The sequence below is a fragment of the Sebastes fasciatus genome, chromosome 10 (assembly GCF_043250625.1).
Source record: "Sebastes fasciatus isolate fSebFas1 chromosome 10, fSebFas1.pri, whole genome shotgun sequence".
Lineage (NCBI taxonomy): Eukaryota > Metazoa > Chordata > Actinopteri > Perciformes > Sebastidae > Sebastes > Sebastes fasciatus.
Genome location: NC_133804.1, coordinates 29118391 through 29138673, shown reverse-complemented (window position 1 = coordinate 29138673; position 20283 = coordinate 29118391). Strand labels below are relative to the sequence as shown.

The window sequence follows — 20283 nt, the reverse complement described above, 5'->3', positions numbered from 1 at the left end:
GTAGAGGAAAAGGAAAGTAACATGGTTTCATTAACTGTGACATCTGGTTGTAGCCAAAAATATCACAGGCCTCTTCCTTCCTCAAGAAGTGTGTAAAATAAACTATTTGTCATTCATGTCAGGAGTGATAGAAGAGCTGGTACACACAGCCCCTATCCCTCCCATCGCTGCTTTGTTGGTAACATTGCTGGTTTGCTAACCTGGACGACAGTATGACGAGGTCAGCCGGGAGGTGGTCCCCGTTTGAAGCTCTGACTACTTCCCCAACAGCCACCTGATATTACCAACCACACACCAGCAGGGGGCGAGAGAGAGGAGGTGTGGCAGTTGTTTGCAACAGGGGGGGAGGAGAGGAGAGGAGAGGATGAGGGGAATAAAGGGAGGGATGGATAAAAAAGAAAACATACAGATAGACAGACAAACAGCAAACATGTAAAAGGGGAGAGAGAAATGAGAAGAGCACAATGATCAGTCCTTTATGATCAGAGGGTATGGTTAGTCATCTGTTCTCCTTTTCACAAAACCATTTAGAAAAACATGATATTAGACAGAGGTTTTAATATATAATTTAATATCATATTCAGAACAAAGTATGTGGGAAGTTGTGGTTAGAAATCTGAATACATTTTGTGATCAATTTGAACTTAAAACATCTTAAAAGAAAGATACAGAATGCACGTGAGCTCCATTGGAGGTCCAAATGGTTTTATGAAAAGGTGAAGGAGGTAGGTATGTTGACATGAAGGATCAATCCTAATCCAATATCACATTACCACTGTCCCACCTAGAGAAATGATGGTGCATGACACAAAGCATCACATCCAGTTACAGTACTCTTAAACTTATGTATTACTAAACAAAATTTTGAATTTCAAATGCAGGTTTTGAAGCCACTTTGACAATCTTGGTTTGATGTATTATCTAACCATCACTTCTTTAGGGAGAGCCGAGAGAGAGCAAGAAGAAGAGAAGAAGGGAGAAGTTGGCCACAGTCTGGCAGCAAGGTGGACTCCTATACCTGGATGACAAAATGACAGCATCTGCAGGAACGAAATCACTGCCATTTACTCTAATAATATCGCCCACCTCAACCTGCGAAAATAAACTGGTTACTGCTGTGCACGACCTATAAAACAGCATAAATGGAAACAGAACAGAGTTCTACGTCAGAAGCAAAAACACACAGCTGGTGAGGGAAAAAAGGTAAGTACATTAAAACAGTCAACATAGTAGATGAAACAGCTGGAGTCTTCTTTCTATTACTGCTGAACTTTGCATAACAGGTGTAACCACTCAGCATATTCCATCATTCATCAACTTCACAGGAAACAAAAATTGTATTTATCAACATTTTCAGTCATAAAAACTGGTGAAAAATGAGCCATGACGTAACATGTAACAAGCTCCACATAGCTGCACAAAAGGTCTGTTGCATTCATAACTTAATGTCTATTCTTTAGCCATTAATGTTGTAAATTAAAAAAAAAAAAAACTAATTATTAAAATTCATTAATTAAAAATCAATTCTGATCCATGGTGGCAATAACAAAAAAAAGCAGTTAAGTAATATTATTATTTTTTTTAAACTTTTTTATAGCATATTTTATACATAATTTTATATTTATTTTAATTTTTATGTTTTCAGTTTATTTTTTGTATATTTATTATTATTATCATTATTATTATTGGTATTATTATTATTATTGTTATTATTATCATTAATAATAACAATAATAATGATTAATATTTCGTTTTGAATTATGTATTTTTGTTAATAATTTTGAATGCATACTTCTTAAACCAAGAAAATTTAAAAAATCAATTTTGATCAATGGCGGCAATAACACAAAAAGCATGTTAAGTTATTTTTTTGGGGGGGGGTATTTATTATTATCATTATTTATTTATTTATAGTATAGCTTTCTTATTTTTTATATATTTTGTATTATTTTTTCAATCATTTTTTGTTTTGAATTATGTATTTTTTTTAATAATTTCAAATGCATATCTTTAAAACTAATACAATTTGATCACAAAATAAAAAGCAGCAACCAATCTACTGATTAATTACATAATCAAAGATTTAAAGAGAAGGACATTATAATTCATTTTGTTACAAAGACAAAGGAAGTAGGCTTCAGTAGGTAGAACCTGCCTAAAGTCATGACAGTTACCATGTGAATACACAAAGACAAAGCAACACATTTCATGAGAAAACAGGGGTAAATTATTAATAACCAAACATTTTGTTCTCTACAGTTTAAAAATCTATTACAGCTGAAAAAATAGGATTACATAAAATGCATGAACCGTAACAAAACAAAACCATGGAGACCGACAGCGTTATTAATAATTGTGATCTAGATATTTGGCCAAAAGAATAATCGAAAAACAAGTGCTCATTTTGGCCTCATTCAAGCTGCCCTGAAAGAGTTACGAGTTAGAGAAAGTTGGAGACCAAACAGAACTTTGGGAGAGAAGCCGCTTTTACAATATGCATGATGAAGATGTAATAGGCATCAATTATTTAAAGCTAGCCTTTTTAGAGAGGATTTCTGTGTGTATAAAGGGGACATTCACATACCAGCAAGAAACACAGTGATTTTATCTCTGCATGAACCAAAATGCATCAACCAAATATTTTGTTAGTTACAGAAACTTCTGATTCAGAAAAGGTCAGTTAAGTTTAATCTAAACTAATCTTATGTACTTCCTAAACCACTCAGCATATATCACGCACGCACTGCCACATATATCTCGTTCTATTCTGGCATCTTGTTGTGGCATGTATCGTGTCTTAAATATGTGATGTAATTGAGGAACCTCTGCGATAACTGATGCACACAACCATCTATCTGTTGGCCTATTTGTCTATTTTATATCCATCTATTGCTGTATTAATAATGTGCAAATCATCAGGCTAGATGGCAGCATGTTTACACAGACGATACACCTCCTGCTGTTAATTTAGTTCTCAAGAACAAATCAACAAATACTTTGTGTGATAAATCAATATTATTATTTCTTGCCTGTCTCATATCCCCCAGAGCAGAAAGAAAGATTCATCTTATATTGCACTGCTACATGCTGAATGCACCCTCTAATGGATGAGGCAACATAAATAATTATCAAACAGTCCAAATCTACCTCATTTCTGCACTCCCTGGTGTTTTATCTGCTTTTAGGGAAATTGTTCCAGCCACAGTAATAAAACAGTTTCATTATGGGGAGAAGAGAGGAAGCTTCTCTTTGTCCTCCAGCGTTGCCTTCTAATGACCGTCCACATGGAAACGCTGGATTAATTAGCGGCTAGATACTAGAGGGGTCAGGGGGTGTATGCATGTGTGTGTGTGTACAGTATGTGAGAGATTTCTCCAATTGACAACAGCACAATAGATGATAACCATTAGTGACACATAATGGGTACATACCTTCTCCCAGTGCACAATCTCCCAGGCACCATTCCTCAGGACTGTGGGGGGAAATGAGAGAGAAACGAGGAAGTTACAGCAAGACAGAAAGAGGAAGTCGAAGAGACAAGGAAAATAAGAGCCATGTTTCAATGCAGACATCAGTTTTTTTTACTTTAGGGCTGCAGCTAATCATTATTTTCATTGTTGATTAATCTGTTGATTATTTTCTCGATTAATCGATTAGTTGTTTGGTCTATAAAATGTTTCCCAAAAGCCGAAGATGACGTCCTCAAATGTCTTATTTTGTCCACAACTCAAAGATATTCAGTTTACAGTCATAGAGGAGGAAAGAGACCAGCAATTATTCACATTTAAGAAGCTGGAAATGTAATAACTGACAACTTTAATTAATTGTTGCAGCTCTAGATTACTTGCTTGTTGGCAATGTGAATAATTTACACTAAAAACAGTAGAATGTTTTCTATTAAAACCAACAACACATTAGCTTCTCTTCTCAAAAACCTGAAGAGGAAGATGTTTTTCAATACCTTGACATTCCTTTTTGTTGACAATGCCGTCAGCATTGTGACGTTTCTGTAAGGAAGAAAAGAACACACATATTATCATCTGATATACATTAATTAAAAAGTAACAACAAACAAACAAGGGAGAAAAGAAACCATTCATTAATCAAACTAGCCTGGATTACAAAAGCCTCAACTTCTCTGATTTTATAGGTGGAAATGGCCTGAAGAGGCTGACGCTGTGTAGCACCTCTTACTATTTATCAAAGTCTGCAGTTACAAGCTGAAGAAAGATTACACCTTTGCACGGACTGCAGAGTTTATGTGAATATTCTCACTAGGACTACACAACCATCACAATGCACAGACTCCCATTATGTAGAATGGCATCTGAGTGATGCCTTCGTCCAATGACCCCTACAGTACCATGACAGCATAGAGTTTTTGCACTGGAGGCCCCAATAAGTCTTGGTAATGTTGATGCTTAACCCTTTGCAACTCAGCTTACACAGAGAAAAACAGTATGCATATCTAGCAGCTTAACTTGGACAAGGAAAACTTTAAAGGGCGGGTCCATCTGCTTTTTTTTTTTTTTTTCAAATGGAATCGCCCATTCAGCCGTTGCAAAAAGCAGTGACGTTACCAAAGTAAGATAATCATAAAGCTAATCAATAAGGTTATGAAGTGTCAACGTTAGCTGTGCTAAGTTTGGAAATAACTGAGAGGGTTAGTTTGGATTTTTTTGAAGAGGGGTTGTATGTATACTCTCGTGTTCTGCGAGGTAAAATTATTGTTTTTATGAAGGTAGTCTGGTGGCTTTGAAGAGAACGATATAACAGCTTTAGTTCCCCGTCAGAAAGGGCTGTATTTGAGCTACCTAAAAAAAATCAATATCAATTTAAATATCAATTTAAGTGTACGCTAAATTTAGAATATTTTCACAGCTTTACCTCGCCATACAGCCCTTTCTGGCAGGGAACTGAAGCCGTTATGTCACCGTCTTCAAAGCCATCAGGCTCCACTCACAAAAATAATAATTCTCAATCAAGCAGTATTTAGTGTATTTGACATTGAAGTCCACATACAGACTTAACAATCTCTCCTATATGTGCTGTATGTGGCTGCATCATAATACTAATCAGCAGTATTACTTCCCCTCATGTCCCTCTTGTCTGCTGAACAGTCATGCAATCAACTGTGACTTCAACAGCTGATTCCGAGGGACAGCTTGTCAACTAGCATCACGCTGAGTAATAATGTGTTGCTGCGTCCGTCTCATATAAATAATAACTGTGTTTTACAATGTAGCTCCTAAAAGCAACATGTGCTGTACTCGATTAGCGAGGAGAGGACATATCCACTAATAATCTGTTTACTTTGAAGATTCATTCTAATTTAGTCTAATTGTAATTCAATTTAGAGCTAATTTGGGTAATTTGGCACACTGTACTGTACGTTTCAGGAGGGGGAAAAAAGTTGCTGCTCACTGAGAAACCAGAGCAGCTGAAGGTGAAGTGGTTTGCATCAATACACAGCTGCTAAAGGAAAAGAGGTGTTCACTCTCCATAGCCAGATGACCTGTGGACTCAAGCTAGCAACCTTACAGTCACAAAAACATCTGTCTGCTACAGCTGCTATTACCCAGTCATATCAAAACCTATGTATATGAAAGCTATAAATAAACTGAATCTGGCTTTTCTCTTGCACTTTTGTTCCATCCACTCTTGTAGGATTCTCTCTCTTTCAGCATGTCTGTTTCTTATCCTTCAACTCTTCTCCTCTCTGCCCTCCAACTTCTTTTTCAGGCTCCAGTTGAATCAAATTTGTTTTAATATCCCTGCAACATGCTAATGAATCGGCTGGCTGTGTCTGTGTGCTTCAACCTTTTACCAGCTGCACTGTGCCCAGAAAGAAAGTTTGCTAGTAGAGTAGACCTTTACAAAGCTCATTCATCACCCCCTGTGCAAGAGCTGTCAGCTAATTTCATTCATCCAAACTATCTGTTCTAGCTGTACGGACCGGCCTCCTCTATTCATAAACGTGTAGTAGGAGTGAATCAGTATTTATATACGTTGCTCCACAACTTTTCCTGCCTTTCTCCCCTCTCATATTCTCTCTCTGCTTCTTCCTCTCTCGCTCCTTCTGTCCCGATGGACATGGAGAAAATGGAGATGTACTGTATTGAGATGATGTGTGTAATCACAGCGCAGTGGAGGGCGGGTAGCATGCAGAGGTTATGCGTAAATACTGCAGTATCAGGCCTCTGTAGACTTCAGCTATGGAGGGGGAAAACTGAAAGCAGCAGAAGATAGAAAGGGTAGAGCATCTGCAATGTAACCTTGATTAACCTGCTAAAGTGACGCAGCAGTGAGAGGTTTAACAGCTGTTTTCATTTCGGTTTGACTGGAAACATTTTAAAGGGATAGTTTGGGTGTTTTCAATTGGGGTCGTAGGAGGTACTTATCCATAGTCAGTGTATTACTTACAGTAGATCACGGTCGGCACGCCCCCAGTTCGGAGAAGCAGACAGTCACCTAAAAGCAAGGCTCACCTAAACAAATCTATATCAGTTTAAGTGTACGCTATGTTTTCATTGGTTTACCTTGCCGTGAGACAGTTATACAGTCTATGTTTCTGATGGGGAACTGAAGCCATTATCTATGCTCTCGCCAAAGCAACCAGACTCCTTTGAAAAAAACAGTTATTTTTCCTTGCAGAACAGGGAAGTTGCTTGTCTACAGCTGCCTCAAGCGGGGGGTTTTTTTTGTCACTTTGGTTAGTTCGGATTCACCAAAGTCACAAAATTACAGAATTTTTCAATGGAGTCTGGTGACTTTGGCGAGAGCATAGATGGATACAACGGCTTCAGTTCCCCGTCGGAAAGGGCTGTCTGACAGCAAGGTAAAGCGGCGAAAATATTCTAAAAATAAGGTACGTTTAAATGATATTGATTTTTTTTAAGTAGGCCTTTCCTTTAGGTGACTTAAATACGTTTTGCTGCTGGCCCCGTCCACAGTCGTTTATTGCTTTTCCTCTGTGCGGTATCTCTTGTCTGCTTCTCCAAACTGGGGGCGTGCCGACCATCATCTACTGTAGGTAATACACCGACTATGGATAAGTAACTCATACAACCCCACTTGAAAACACCCGAACTATCCCTTTAAGCTGAAAGATAGTTGAACTACTCAGAACTAACAGCCTGAGTCTGCTGCAGCAGAGGCAGCCAGCAACAAGGTAAGATATGTGCTGTGCAGTATGTGTCCGTAGTGCATGATTCATGAAGTTAGGGGTCGATGTTGCCCTGTCAGGTCAACTTGTGAGGGACAGCGCAGCGCAGGGAACAGACGCGTGTGCAGGTGACCTTCAGCGATAAAGAAGACAGAGTCATCACCACTCCGTTCCCATGTTTTCCACAACAGGCCGAGAGAGAGAAAGTGCTGCGCTGGTCCCTTCAGCACGAGATAGAGCCTAATAGTATAGAGTAACTGTCCGCTGGGACCTGCATAGAGGATCGCATTGCAGGGTCACTGCAATACAGTACAATGCAACATTCCCTCACTTAGTTCAGAAGGGCTTGAGTGGATTACTTGCCAACACAGACACAAACACATTTTGAAGCTTTTAGCTTCCTAGAAAACAAGAATTCATACAATAAAAAGATTCAACCCAAACAAAATAACACTGAAATCAACCTTTCATACAAGATAAATTGCATAAGGTTTTTGGTTGTTTTTTTAAAGCATCTGTTCAACAGTTCAGAGTTGCTGGAGGGCAGACAGTTGTTTTGTTTTGTTAGTACTAACTGCCTTTGTGCATGAGCGTTCAGTATCTAGGTTAATTGACTGAATGAGTACTGCGGGTGCAGTGGGCACAGCTGTGACCTCGGATATGAATGTGTGCGTATGCATGTCTAAGTCTGATGATGTGTCTATATGTTGGGGAGTCTCCTGCTGTGGTCATATAACTATCAGGGAACCACTCAGAGGACATATTGTACAGTATGAGACAAAACAAAAGACCACACTCTCTACAGGAGGACAGTTAAGGTACATCACTCCAACCTACTATACCAATAAAATAGAGTCAAATTTTCAGAGAATTTAATTTTACTTCATGTATTTCATGTACTCACAATTGTCTTTCGATAGGTATTGTTAAGTGCATTTGGCCGTTCAGTATATTTAATAGAATATATGGATAAAAATGACTTATATTGCACAAACAAATTGAAGATAATGCTGCAAACATATTTTCCACACTCTACTACATATGGCCAATGTGTCCATACTGTCTGCATTCATTAAGCACAATGATGTGATAGCTGGGATGCAAAAGTGGCTTTAAACCATATGCGACATTGGGCCTTCAAAAGTTTGTTGTTTGACTTTTTATACCTGCTGACTGAGTGATCTCACTGATCTCTTAATTCCTGCAGTAATGATGTTTTTCTAGGACAGATGACGGCTCTCAGTTAATATCACGTTAAAGACAACATCATATGACAAACCTTTTTGTAAGAGGATAAGATCATACTGTATATATTCAAGCCACAAAACTAATCTGAACACACTCTGTATTGTTTTTAAAATACAATACAAGTCCAACTTTCTCACAGAAAGCGAGATCTTTCGACAGGGTGAAACAAACACCGAAGCTAGTATCAAATAATATTCTTACCAGATCCTCAATGAACTCCTTGACAGCAGCCACCACCAGGATGAAGAGCAGCGGCACCAGTGTGGTCCAGCGACCAGTGGGGGACACATCTGGGATTTGCTAAACGAGAAAATGAGAATATTGCTGAAGCAGACTACAAGTTCATCGCTCAAAACTTCAACCAGCCGCTGATTTTGATGGATTCTATTCCAAAATAAATGCAGTTTTCAAGGAGGTTTATTCAGCACAAACAACTTTCTTAGTGCTATTATACTGCTCTCCTTACCACTGAATGTTTAATGATTTGTCTATTTTAAGTCTTTCAAAATTAACAGTCAAACAGCAGCGTAATTAAAGCCAAGCGAGGGCCACAGGAGATCGTCCCTGTTATACCGCTCGAAGGAAACTTGAACGAAATAGATCTCTCGTCTCCCTCATCTGCATAGATGTTTTATTCAAGGTCACAACATCGACAAGGCAGGTAATGAAGATTCACACTGGCTGCTTTTCAAAGCAGCTCCTTCAAGGTCGCTGGATAGAGCCCTTTCCCATCCTCAAAGCTCTCATTAATGTAGGCTAGTCTGTCAGCACGGATATACTGTAGGTAAAGACAGAATCTCAGTTCTATATCTTCCTTCTCTCATTATTTCATCTTTTCTGCAAAGCTCTTGAACACCTGAGACATGGATTTTTGGCTCCTTTGAATCGTGTAGTAATGATTGGTGGTTGAGGCTTTAAGTGTTCTTAAAAGGAGATTAATGTTGACCTACAGTATGCAGGCAAAACCCTGCAAACTTCCTCAAGGCTAGTCTGTCTTTGTTCTGCTAGTATCTAAATCAAAACAGTGCCAGAGCTGCTAAGATCTGCTGCTGTAGTTGGGCAGTAATCAAAACATGAGCCGAGCCAATAATCAGCGACTCTCTGGCCAGGAGAAGCTTATTTCTCTAACAAATCTAATGCTAAAGATTTTCACATCACCCTTGATTTTCTAATTGTGGCTCCACATCAGTTGGACTATTTGAGTGTGTTGCCTGTGTCCCATTTCACACCAAGTAAAACACAGCACAGCTTCTGCACTGCAGTGTAGCAGTAGGGGTACAGTAAAGGAACAAAACACAGTGTGTACAGCCATTCACAGCACCCCATGCATTTCCAAGAGATGTGATATGCAGTATGCTGTGTTGAGCCTGCAGGCAAATCTAGTTTCCCTTTAAAGGAGGAACACATAGTATTACATGTATTATTCATTATGAGGATATATAAAGTACTGAGTCTGTGTGTGTGTGTGTGTGTGTGTGTGTGTGTGTGTGTGTGTGTGTGTGTGTGTGTGTGTTGGAGAGCGAGCGTGTCTGTGTGAAATTACAGACATGACCTTTGGAGATGGTGTCTAGGTCATGGCAAAGAGTATAAAATAAAAAAGATAAAGTGATTTAACATTAATAATAGAGTTTATTTGTATTTAAATTAGGGATGTAAGAAAATATAAAAAGTATTGCGATATTATGTTTTGTGATACTGTATCGATCCTCAAAAATACTATTGATTTTTTTTATTAATAGTTTACATGAAAAGGTTAACTCAGTCAATATTTTATTTAAATATGTAAATTGATAGTTGATTAAATTTAGTTCATATTTATTTTACTTTTAACAAACAATGAAATTATATTTAATAATTATTGTTAATTATTATTAATGCTATGAATTCTGTTATTTTATCATTAGTTTGTGTAATATGAAATAGTTTGTTTATATATTATATATATTGTATCATAGCTGATAAGAGATGATAACAATTACATTCTGATTACATTAGTAAAGTATTTATTAACAGTTTATTGTTACACACATTATAACATTTTATGTACTATACTAAGTATTTGTTAATGATGACCAAATGACTTAAACATTACATAGATTGATGGACCGGAAACCAATTATTAACCATTTAACAAGGTATTATAATCATCAGTTGCCATCCAAATAATGTTTATAGACAGTTTACAAACATGTTATTAACTATTAACAAAGTGTTACAAATATCTGGTCCACCTATCTATGTAATGTTTATAGATGTTTAGTAAACTATTTCTTAAACGTTTACACAGTTAAAGTGTTAAAATAACATAAAGTATAGCATTACTGATAATAAGTAAACATTATTAATTATAATTTAATTGTTTGTTAACAATAAAATGACTATCAACTAAGTTTAATTAACTATCAATTTACCATTTATAAATGATGGTTATTATATTACTCAGACTTTATTTACCTAAAATGTGATTTTAAAAAAATTGCAATATATCGCCTTGCTGCTTACAGTATCGCAATATATCGCAATATATTGAATCGTAACCCCTGTATCATGATATGTATCGTATCGCCAGATGAAAAATATACAGCCCTAATTTAAATTTATGTCACAGAAGCAGAGCAACACCACGTCTTACCTGCAACAGTGCAATGAAGAGAAAGAAGGCGTTGGCTGCCCTCCTGAACTGTGAGTAGAGGAACCGGGGAAGGAAGGTGAGGACGTTATATTTGGCTGTGCTGAAGACGGCATCAAGCAGGAAACAAGGCCACGGGTGGAGGAGGGAGACAAGAGAGAGAGAGACAAATGGTTAGTTCTCAAAATATGTTCGCAAAGCATTTATATTGTCTAACTAGCCATTCAAATATATCTAAAATTCCTCCCCCCACCCATTGAAGAATGTCCTTTCTGCTGCAGAGACAGGTGCGTCTGTGTTTGTGTGTGAGAGTGATGAACAGCAGAGACCAGTGGACTCAATGATCATAAAGAATTATTAGGAGGAAGAAGGGAGCTGGCAGAGGGGGTGTAAAGAGCTCCTGGCGGACGTGAGCTATGTTGCCTGCGCTGCAGTGGGGCTGTGTTTGGTGGGGTTAGCGGTGATGGTGGTATATCGAGGCTGGTGGAGAGAGTCAGACCTCCAGTGGTCTGATTTACAGCTGCATTAAAGAGCCAGTCAGAACAGCCACTTTGGGAGAACATATATGCAATGATGTATGCCAAGCCACTGGCAACACTGTGCTTACTCACGCGCACACAAAAGCCGTCACAAATATGCTGCAGAATATCAGAGAGTATAGCCTCCAACTCGTCTAAAGGGGGTTAAGCATATGGAGGTAAACATTAGTGATATTCCTGTTAGACTGAATCATATTTGACGAGCACATTTGCAGCATTTTTCCACTTGTAGCACGTCCACAAGCACAATGTAAAGTTATGGAAAAAGGGGGCATTGAATTGAGTTTCTTTTATTTTGTATTAAACACAGTTTAACATTCACTGTCATCCCGACTGCCTGGTACCGCAGAGCTGTCCACAGTGAGTGAGAGGGATGGACTGAAAGCGAGTGACTAAGAGCGAGTGACTAAGAGCGAGTCATTGTTCTGACAGCAGCACAGTGTGACACCAGCCTCACAGAGGAGCCTGACGAAGAGCTCGTCAGATCAAGGGTCAAGAAAGGGTCAACTGTGTTTCATGCAACAAAGTCTTTAGTCAGAGTTTCATATTTACTGAGCCATGCTAAAAAAATACATTTTCATCTGATATAGCAGAATAATATGGCAGCAAAGACAAGTCATATTAATTGGAAATTGTAAAATTTAACCACTGGATGTATGCTATTTAAAAAAAAAAAAATCTCATCTCAACTTCACTTTCTTAGATTATATGACGTTATACGAGAGGTCTGATCGATTCCATTCAGGCTTGATTGATTATCCTTGGTGTCAAAATCGTCAAGTTTGAATTTTTCATCTTGAATTTTGGTGTCTGAATTTCCTCAAACCAATTTGAGCCACTCGATTTGGAAATTGCACAACTTGAAATGTCACAAAGGGAAATTCAAACCAAATAAATTAGTAAAATAAGAAAATTCAGTTGCTGATAGATGGTTTTCAAAGTAAAATATTTCAATACTTTAAAAGTTCAGTGGTATATATATTTTGGGTGTTTAGTTGCTTATAGAATAAAAATCCTCCCAGCCTTAATTTGCTTTCATAGAATAATAAACAGTTTTAAAACTGAAGGTATGTAGGGTGACGTCTAGTTATCTTTATGTAATGGTGTTATCATTTTAAAAAGACAAACACATGACATGCAAATCGATTTGAATATATTTGTGTATTTCTACAGGCCTTATGTGCCTCATGTGAGTTTAAAGATGAGGACAGTTCCTTGTAACACAACAAACTAAAAGAAAAGAAATGCGAGGTTAGGTAATTTACTAACAAATTCATATAAAGGCAGGCAGCTATAACCGTACATTATATGGAAGCAGTATTGTAACGAGGTTGCTGGTTATCATTAAATATGCATTTATTAGTTTGTGGTACATCGTCATCATAAGAGGAAGTTCAAAGTTTGCCATCATATAGCCACTAAAGTTGAGTCAGACATATACATACCAGGAAGTGGAATGTATTTGGCTGATTAATGTTGAAACAAAGATACAGTATGTGTGTACAAAGTGTGTGTGAAATACTCCTCAGTACAGTAACCTACTAACTGTTGTGAAAGACTTTGCCATACATCATCCAAAGCCCACAACAATACCATGAGTGCAATAATAGTTAGTACAGGTGTCCCCACTGGGTATTAGACAGATAGAGCCTGGTAGTGCTAATGCATAGTTACAGTCCCAGTTTATCCCTTTAGACACAAAGAAATAGTTGCTGGTGCAGCCTAAAGGCCCTGGCTCCATCGTTTCTCTCTTTCAACACATCTGTCATCTTGTCTTTGAGATCATCTTTCTGCTTATCGCTTTATTTTCTTCACTCCATCCTTATCTCTGATCTCATGGGGTAGTACTATAAAGCATGGTGGGTCCTACTCTCTAGTTACTACTTCCTCCGCTGAGGCAGGGCAAGATAAAGAGCTCATTTAACACTCTGCTTAATGGATGATTATGGATCTCACATTTTATTTCCTGGCAGTGCCCTGAGGATCAAGAAGACGATACGAGAGAAGCACCTCCTCCACTCACTCACTCACTCACTCACAGAGATCCAGACTATAGGCACAGATCAGAAGAACTTTTGATGTCATCCATCAGCATTTCCAGCACAGTAGAAAGGTTTGACATTACGGCAAGTCATTACGAATGTCTATTTTGTTTTGTCTTATAAGTTAAAACTAGATTTGGCAAGTTAAACAACTGTCAAGTGGACATTTGACATGTCAGTGTTTTGTTGGATTCCTCTTTTAGCCACACCTCACATCTTTTCTAAACATTCCCATGAGATTCCAACATGTATAAGTGGTTTAAAATGCAATTAAAATCATGTTGCTAAAGATATGACAAAATCTAACAACTCCCTAATTCCACAGATAAAAAGCACTGAAAACACATGTTAACACACAAAAAGGGAGACCAGGAGGAGAGCCAACAGGTGATAAGGATGTACTAATCTGCACCATGACCTGCAAAATGTTCATGATTGGTAATAACAGCAGATTAGGTTGTTTAAAATGACTGGGGCATGACCACCCATGGGCCCTGGTAGACTCTAAATGGGCTGCCAGGAGCCACGAATAGAAACAAATGTTAACCAGCTGTCGCCAGATGAAAACTATCACAGTAAATAAAGCGGTGCAGGGATGACGTATTTTTTAGGCCAACGTGGAAGTTAGAATTTCACGGGGTTCCCTCAACCAAAAGCCAATGGGATTTATCCATTGGGTTTTGGATTATTGCAGAAAATAAGATAGTCGACGAGTGGGATAATTACGGACGTATTTTACGTTGTAGAACAAAACGTTAAAATCTTTTAAGCTTGTGTTAACCACAGATGTTATTTCAGGCATCCAATTAAAAACCCATTAAAAAAAAAAAACATTGACTTTCAGACGAGGGAACCGGAAGTGCTAAAATGCTAACTCATTTTTCGGGTTTTAGGACTCATTCCTGCACCACTATAAGCTTGAAACTCCCCGTCTATCCAAAGATCTGTGTGTTACTTTTGCATAAAGATTATCTATTCATTCATTCAGCTCAAATGGAGGGTTAAAAAAAAAAAACAATGTCATGTAATCTGCAAAAGTTGTTTCGCTGCTGCAACAGTTTTACATTTATCAAAATTTGGTTTGACATTTCAGAATTTGGGAATTATTTCTGATTTACTTATTTTTTTAAAAACTGTATACGCGCTTTTCACAATAAAATACATTAGCACTTGACATATTGGTTGGGGTTAGTGTTGTCACGATACTGGAATTTCTAACTTTGATACAATACCTTGACAAATATTGATATTCAATACCATTTTCGATACCACGGGGAAAATTTACAGAACATTGAGGGCATCAAATTTTAGATTTTTATTAAAAGATAAACAGCGGTGTGTGTGTGTGTGTGTGTGTGTGTGTGTGTGTCAACACACTGTCGGAGAGAAGAGAGAGCAGAAAGCGCAGCTGGTAACCGTGTATCAATAGTGTGGAAACTGAGTATTGAAACCGTTTCAAATAGTAAGTATCAATATATATCGATATTTCGATATTTTTAACAACAATAATTGGATTTTCCATTTATTTTTGACCATAAATAATAATAGGTATATTGACATGATCATAATTGAAAATATAGGCCTGTTTTGCTTGTAAACATGTTTGCGTTCTGTAAACAAACCTTTAAAAGCAACAGGAAACATGACTTAAGATTTAACTGTTGATGAGCTTTGGGTTGCCAGAGTAAAACACACACTTTTATTTTCTCATCACTTCTAAATTACAAAAAATCATCAAAAAAAGGTTCCAATTTGAAATTTCACATCCATTAAGTAGAATAATATAATTAAACTAAGCTAACATACAAAAAAAGTGACAAAACTAATGAGTTGTATCACATTTGTTATATACAGTACACTGTCTAGGTGGTCAATCTCTGCCAGTTTGAAGGGCCAGCAGGATTTACCGGCATATATTCAACCACAAAAGAGATAATCAAATCAGCCAAGGCCGCCAGCTCAGCTAGCCCCTGAAGCTCATACAATCACAGTCGATTCAGACAGTTCATTTGCAAAAGCGTGATATGAATCAGAATTTCCTTGTGGGTTAAAATCTAAATGTACACAGAATTTCTCTATGGTGATTGTCGGACAGGTGGTTAGATAAAGGCATAAAGGATGATGATATAGGTCGCTCCTTGTCCAACTAATTTGGTATGCAAACACAACTGTACACAGAACTTCATACTGTTGAACAACTGGTTGGGCCAGTAGCCTTTACGGCTGAAGGACTTCCTGTTTAATATCCTTTCAAGATGTGCTTCTATTTGTATATGTAACATTGTATACAAGTATTACTGCAACTCAATGGTTAAATGTGAGGGTGAACTTAATTATGTGTGTCATGTGCACAGTTAAGTATCTATTATGTTATACTGTTAGAAAGAGAAGCTCAAAATTAGTCATAAGTAGTCAATGTGCGCGTTGTGTGTTTGTGTCTTTGTCTGTCTGTGTCTACTCACGTCACAATTGTCCCTTGTTTTCCACACAAGACGTGTAATATTAGCATTTCATAGCTACATAACAGTAAAATGGTTTGTATAGTAGAACCACGCCTGTTTGCCATAGGATGAGTTGTCAACATCTCAGCGATTAATCAACCTTTACATTACAACCAGATCTGCCAGCAGCCAGTTCAGCTGAATAAACAATCCACAACGATCCTCATGCATACAAGAGAGAGCAGAGCAGGGTGCTGCTTCTGTTATGAGGCAGGAGTCACATACATGTACATCTGTGTGATTCTGCAGGTAGTGATGCTGCAGAGGGAGAATGAGAGCAAGAAGAAACCTGTGAGAGCTGCTTGTTAAGATTAGATGCACCATTTATCACAGATCCGCTCCTGTAAGAGTCTCCACAGGTCACTTTGAGACAGCAACCAATCCTCTTGAACTAATTTGGTCTTTAGAGCAGCCTAAAGCCTGACGGGCCTCCGTGGCTTGAGGTGAATTTTTGGGCACATTTAGGATTCAAAAACTACGGTTACACTTTATAATAACCATCATTGATGGTAAATTGGTAATTAATTAAACTTAGTCAATAGTTATTTTACTGTTAACAAACAATGACATGATAATTAATAATATTTACTAATTATTAATAATGTTATAATTTCTGTTATTTTATCAGCAGTTTGTGTAATATGAAATAATTAGTTTAGAAGTTATATATGTATCATAGCTGATAGGAGACAATAATAACATTAGTAAAGTATTTATTATATATATATATATATATATATATATATGTGTGTATATGTGTAAATAAATACTTATAAATACTATATAAATAATTACATATATATAAATATATATATATGTGTGTGTAAATAAATACTTTACAAATGTAATTATTGTCTCATATCAGCTATGATACAATATATAATTTCTAATATATATACATATATATATTCATTGATGATCACCAAATGATTTGTAAGATTTTAAGAACTTGTTTGTAAACCAGAAACTAATAATGTTTATAGATGCTTTACAAATGATTTATTAACCATTCAACAACGTGTTATAATCACCAGTTGCAACTTTATAATAGCCATCCAAATAATGTTTATAGACATAATAACAATATTAATATATTAATATGAATTAATATTATTAATTAATTAAATTAAATATTACCAGTTTCAACAAAAGCATCTGCAAGCTGTGAACTTCACTGTTCAAATAATGCTGTAGCACTTAAAGCTCTGAAATCATTTGACAAGACACAACTTGGATGCATTACAGTCGGATCCAAAAGTGGTGGGTCTGAAACAAATGTGGCTTGAAAAGGCATTAACATGCAAACTGCCATCCACTTCACTGTGTGCTCAGAGAAAAGTCATTTTTATCTCTAAAAACATTTAATGCATACTTGTGTTCATCACTAAAACTGGTATGTTATGTACCGTATCAGTATTGGATTGGATATCAGTGGTATCTAAGCCAAGTGATTCTGAATGTGACTAAACTGGGAGGTGGACGGCTACGGTCATACTTCAGATCAGTCGAATATTGGAAAGTCTATAATAATGATTTAACCTTGATCATCTTATCTACCACAGTGTTTGTGTGTTAACAGCATGAGCTTCAGCTGAACGGAACTAATGTGATATTTTCCTTTATTTTTCAGTGAATGCAGGCCGCCCACTGAATTAATGACCGCCTCCGGTAAGGTCACAAAAATGTAATGCACTATTATTTTTAAAATATGCAGAGGTGCTCTTTCACAGCAAAGGCCATATTCAGTGGGCAACCTCCGGGGCTGTAAAGTGAAGCCAATGCGCCTTAAACTTGTATTCTTTCTAATAGCCAGCAGGGGGGCGACTCCTCTGGTTGCAAAAGTTAGTCTGATTGTATATAAGTCAATGACAAAATGAGCCTCTTCTTCTCACTTGATTTATTACCTCAGTAAACACTGTAAACATGAGTTTATGGACTCAATCGCTAGTTTCAAGTCTTCTTCAATACAGCATGATGTTCATTTAGTAAATTATTGTCCTATTCAGAATCAAATAGACCATAAAACAGGGTATGCTTTAGGGCGTTGCTACTTTGTGATTGACAGGTCGCTACCACAGCATTGTCCAGTCTGGGAGTTGTTTGTGTTTTGTCTTACAGCTTTAACCCTTTCATAGTGTGTTTTCATAAATGTCTTATTCAGCGTTCGGTTGTACTTAGCTCCACCGTCTCGTGTCACCTCTGGTAGCAAAAAAAACAAGATGGCGATGGCCAAAATGCCGAACTCGAGGATTCAAATCGTCAGTCCACGAACTAATGAGTGACGTGACGATGACTACGTCCACTTCTAATACACAGTCTATGGCCATATTACTTAAACTTCTCTGATGCAATATCATTCAACCAACACCCATCTGTTAACTGTGAGAAACTGTTGACAGGTGGGCAGTGATGTAATTCTGACAGCTGGTCGCTACACTCCAAACAGGTTTATAATGCTAAGTCTTGATTGCAAATGCTCCTTGTCCTGAGTCTATTAATAATTAATAACCAAACCAAAAGTAAAACTCAAAAAATGATATGTGACACTGTGATATCCACTACAAAAGGAGCTTAACAACTAAAATAAGGTAGCATCAGCAGCCTTTTTCCTACAGTTGAGTAATTCAAAGAAACAAACTGGAGTAAGGAAGATATTCTGCAATGTTCTTAGCTGCTTGCGTCTGTTATTTGTCATGTCAATACATGAAGCTGACCTAACAAATGGCATAACCACCAGCACGCTTGCATTTTTCATTTAATATTCATGTTCACTTTATAGCTTTATAGTCTGTGTAAGCACATACACATCTCAAGCTGCTCATGCAGCAGGAATGCTAACAGTAATATTCCTTGACAGAGGACGGCCTGACCCAACCAGCCTGACCTTTAATGCTAAAAGCACTGCGCTCCTCTAAGAGGACCAACAGGATAAAACGGGCCGGTCTGGTTTATCTGGACTAAGGCGCCACCGGTGATACAAATCTTGGAGGTTTTTATGAAATATCATATGGCTGAGGTTGCTGTCATAGTACCTGTAGAACAGCCCTTTCTCTTGCACATCAAAACCACTGCTCTGTCTGAACTATGGGGATTATATTCAAAAGTCATCTTAGGAAGGTTGAATACAAAGTTTTAAGGTAAAATATATTGTAGATCACTCTGCTATTTACTCACACACCAGAGGAGGGCAGAACGTTTACAAAGTGTCATACATTTCTTTCTCTTCAAGACACAATTTTCACAACATAAGCTCAAAACGGCCCTTAAAATGGATTCTGAATCGTCAAGACTGCTTGCTGTCAAGAGATTCTCCCGAGGCTGACATTTAAGTAGCAGCCACACGGTCTAGGCATGCTCTAATTCAACCGTTTTGCTTGTGACTCTGATGGTTAATGTAGGGTTAAAGGTAAAGTGCTGCAGATCACCATGAAAAGCAGAAATGGCCTCTGGGTTGCCATTACCAGGTCAGAAATAGCTTAAACAGCAAAACCCTTGAGAGAATACAACTTCCAGTTTGAATTTTTAAAGCAGCTAGGAGGATACAATTTTAAGTGACATGGGGAAAGCATCTTTAAAAGCACTTTACATAACCACACTGGGAATGCTGGATGATAAGTGATAGAGGTCAACCTTGTGTGACTGGTGTGACGCCTTATTTTAATGGCTAACAGAATTTTGTTGCTTCCTCAGCTTAGTGAGGGACAAAAGTGTGACTCAAAATCGGGATGTATGTGGACATAGTGTGGCAGACCATTGTGTAATTCCATTCCTCTGCACCATTGTGGCTGCATTGAGAGTAGATGGCGTTTTGTTTCCCAGCACACAAAAGAAAAGCCACAAAGCTCACAATGCCCAGCTTAATGCATAAGGAAGAGACGTACGACAAGCAGCGATGCATTATGCTTTGAAGGCGGTACAAACAGACCACCGCAGAAACTACAACCCTCTATCATTACCACTGCTTGGGTGGCACTCCAGGGTTAATTTAGGTAAGCTATAAATGTGGACCACATAAACTTTACTACTTCCCAAGTATTAAGTTCACATGGAATACCACTCAAGCAGTGGTAATGCTACGTCTTAGACCCAGAGGGCAACTCGGGTCAAAAAAGTGAAGCCAATGCTTAAGTGACTTAAACTTGCATTCTTTCTAATAGCC

General features: G+C 37.6%; 1 protein-coding gene across 5 annotated transcripts in view; it reads right to left on the bottom strand.

Moving 5' to 3' along the window:
• atp8a1 (ATPase phospholipid transporting 8A1) overlaps nucleotides 1-20283 on the bottom strand; it is a 124833-nt gene that overhangs the window by 84759 nt on the left and 19791 nt on the right. For all 5 annotated transcript variants that reach the window (XM_074649290.1, XM_074649287.1, XM_074649289.1 and 2 more), the window contains exons 3-7: nucleotides 11046-11145; nucleotides 8615-8713; nucleotides 3962-4007; nucleotides 3432-3472; nucleotides 201-274 (exon numbers count right to left, since the gene is read on the bottom strand). In XM_074649290.1, the coding sequence (XP_074505391.1) occupies nucleotides 201-274; nucleotides 3432-3472; nucleotides 3962-4007; nucleotides 8615-8713; nucleotides 11046-11145 (360 nt within the window). The remainder of the gene's footprint in view (nucleotides 1-200; nucleotides 275-3431; nucleotides 3473-3961; nucleotides 4008-8614; nucleotides 8714-11045; nucleotides 11146-20283) is intronic.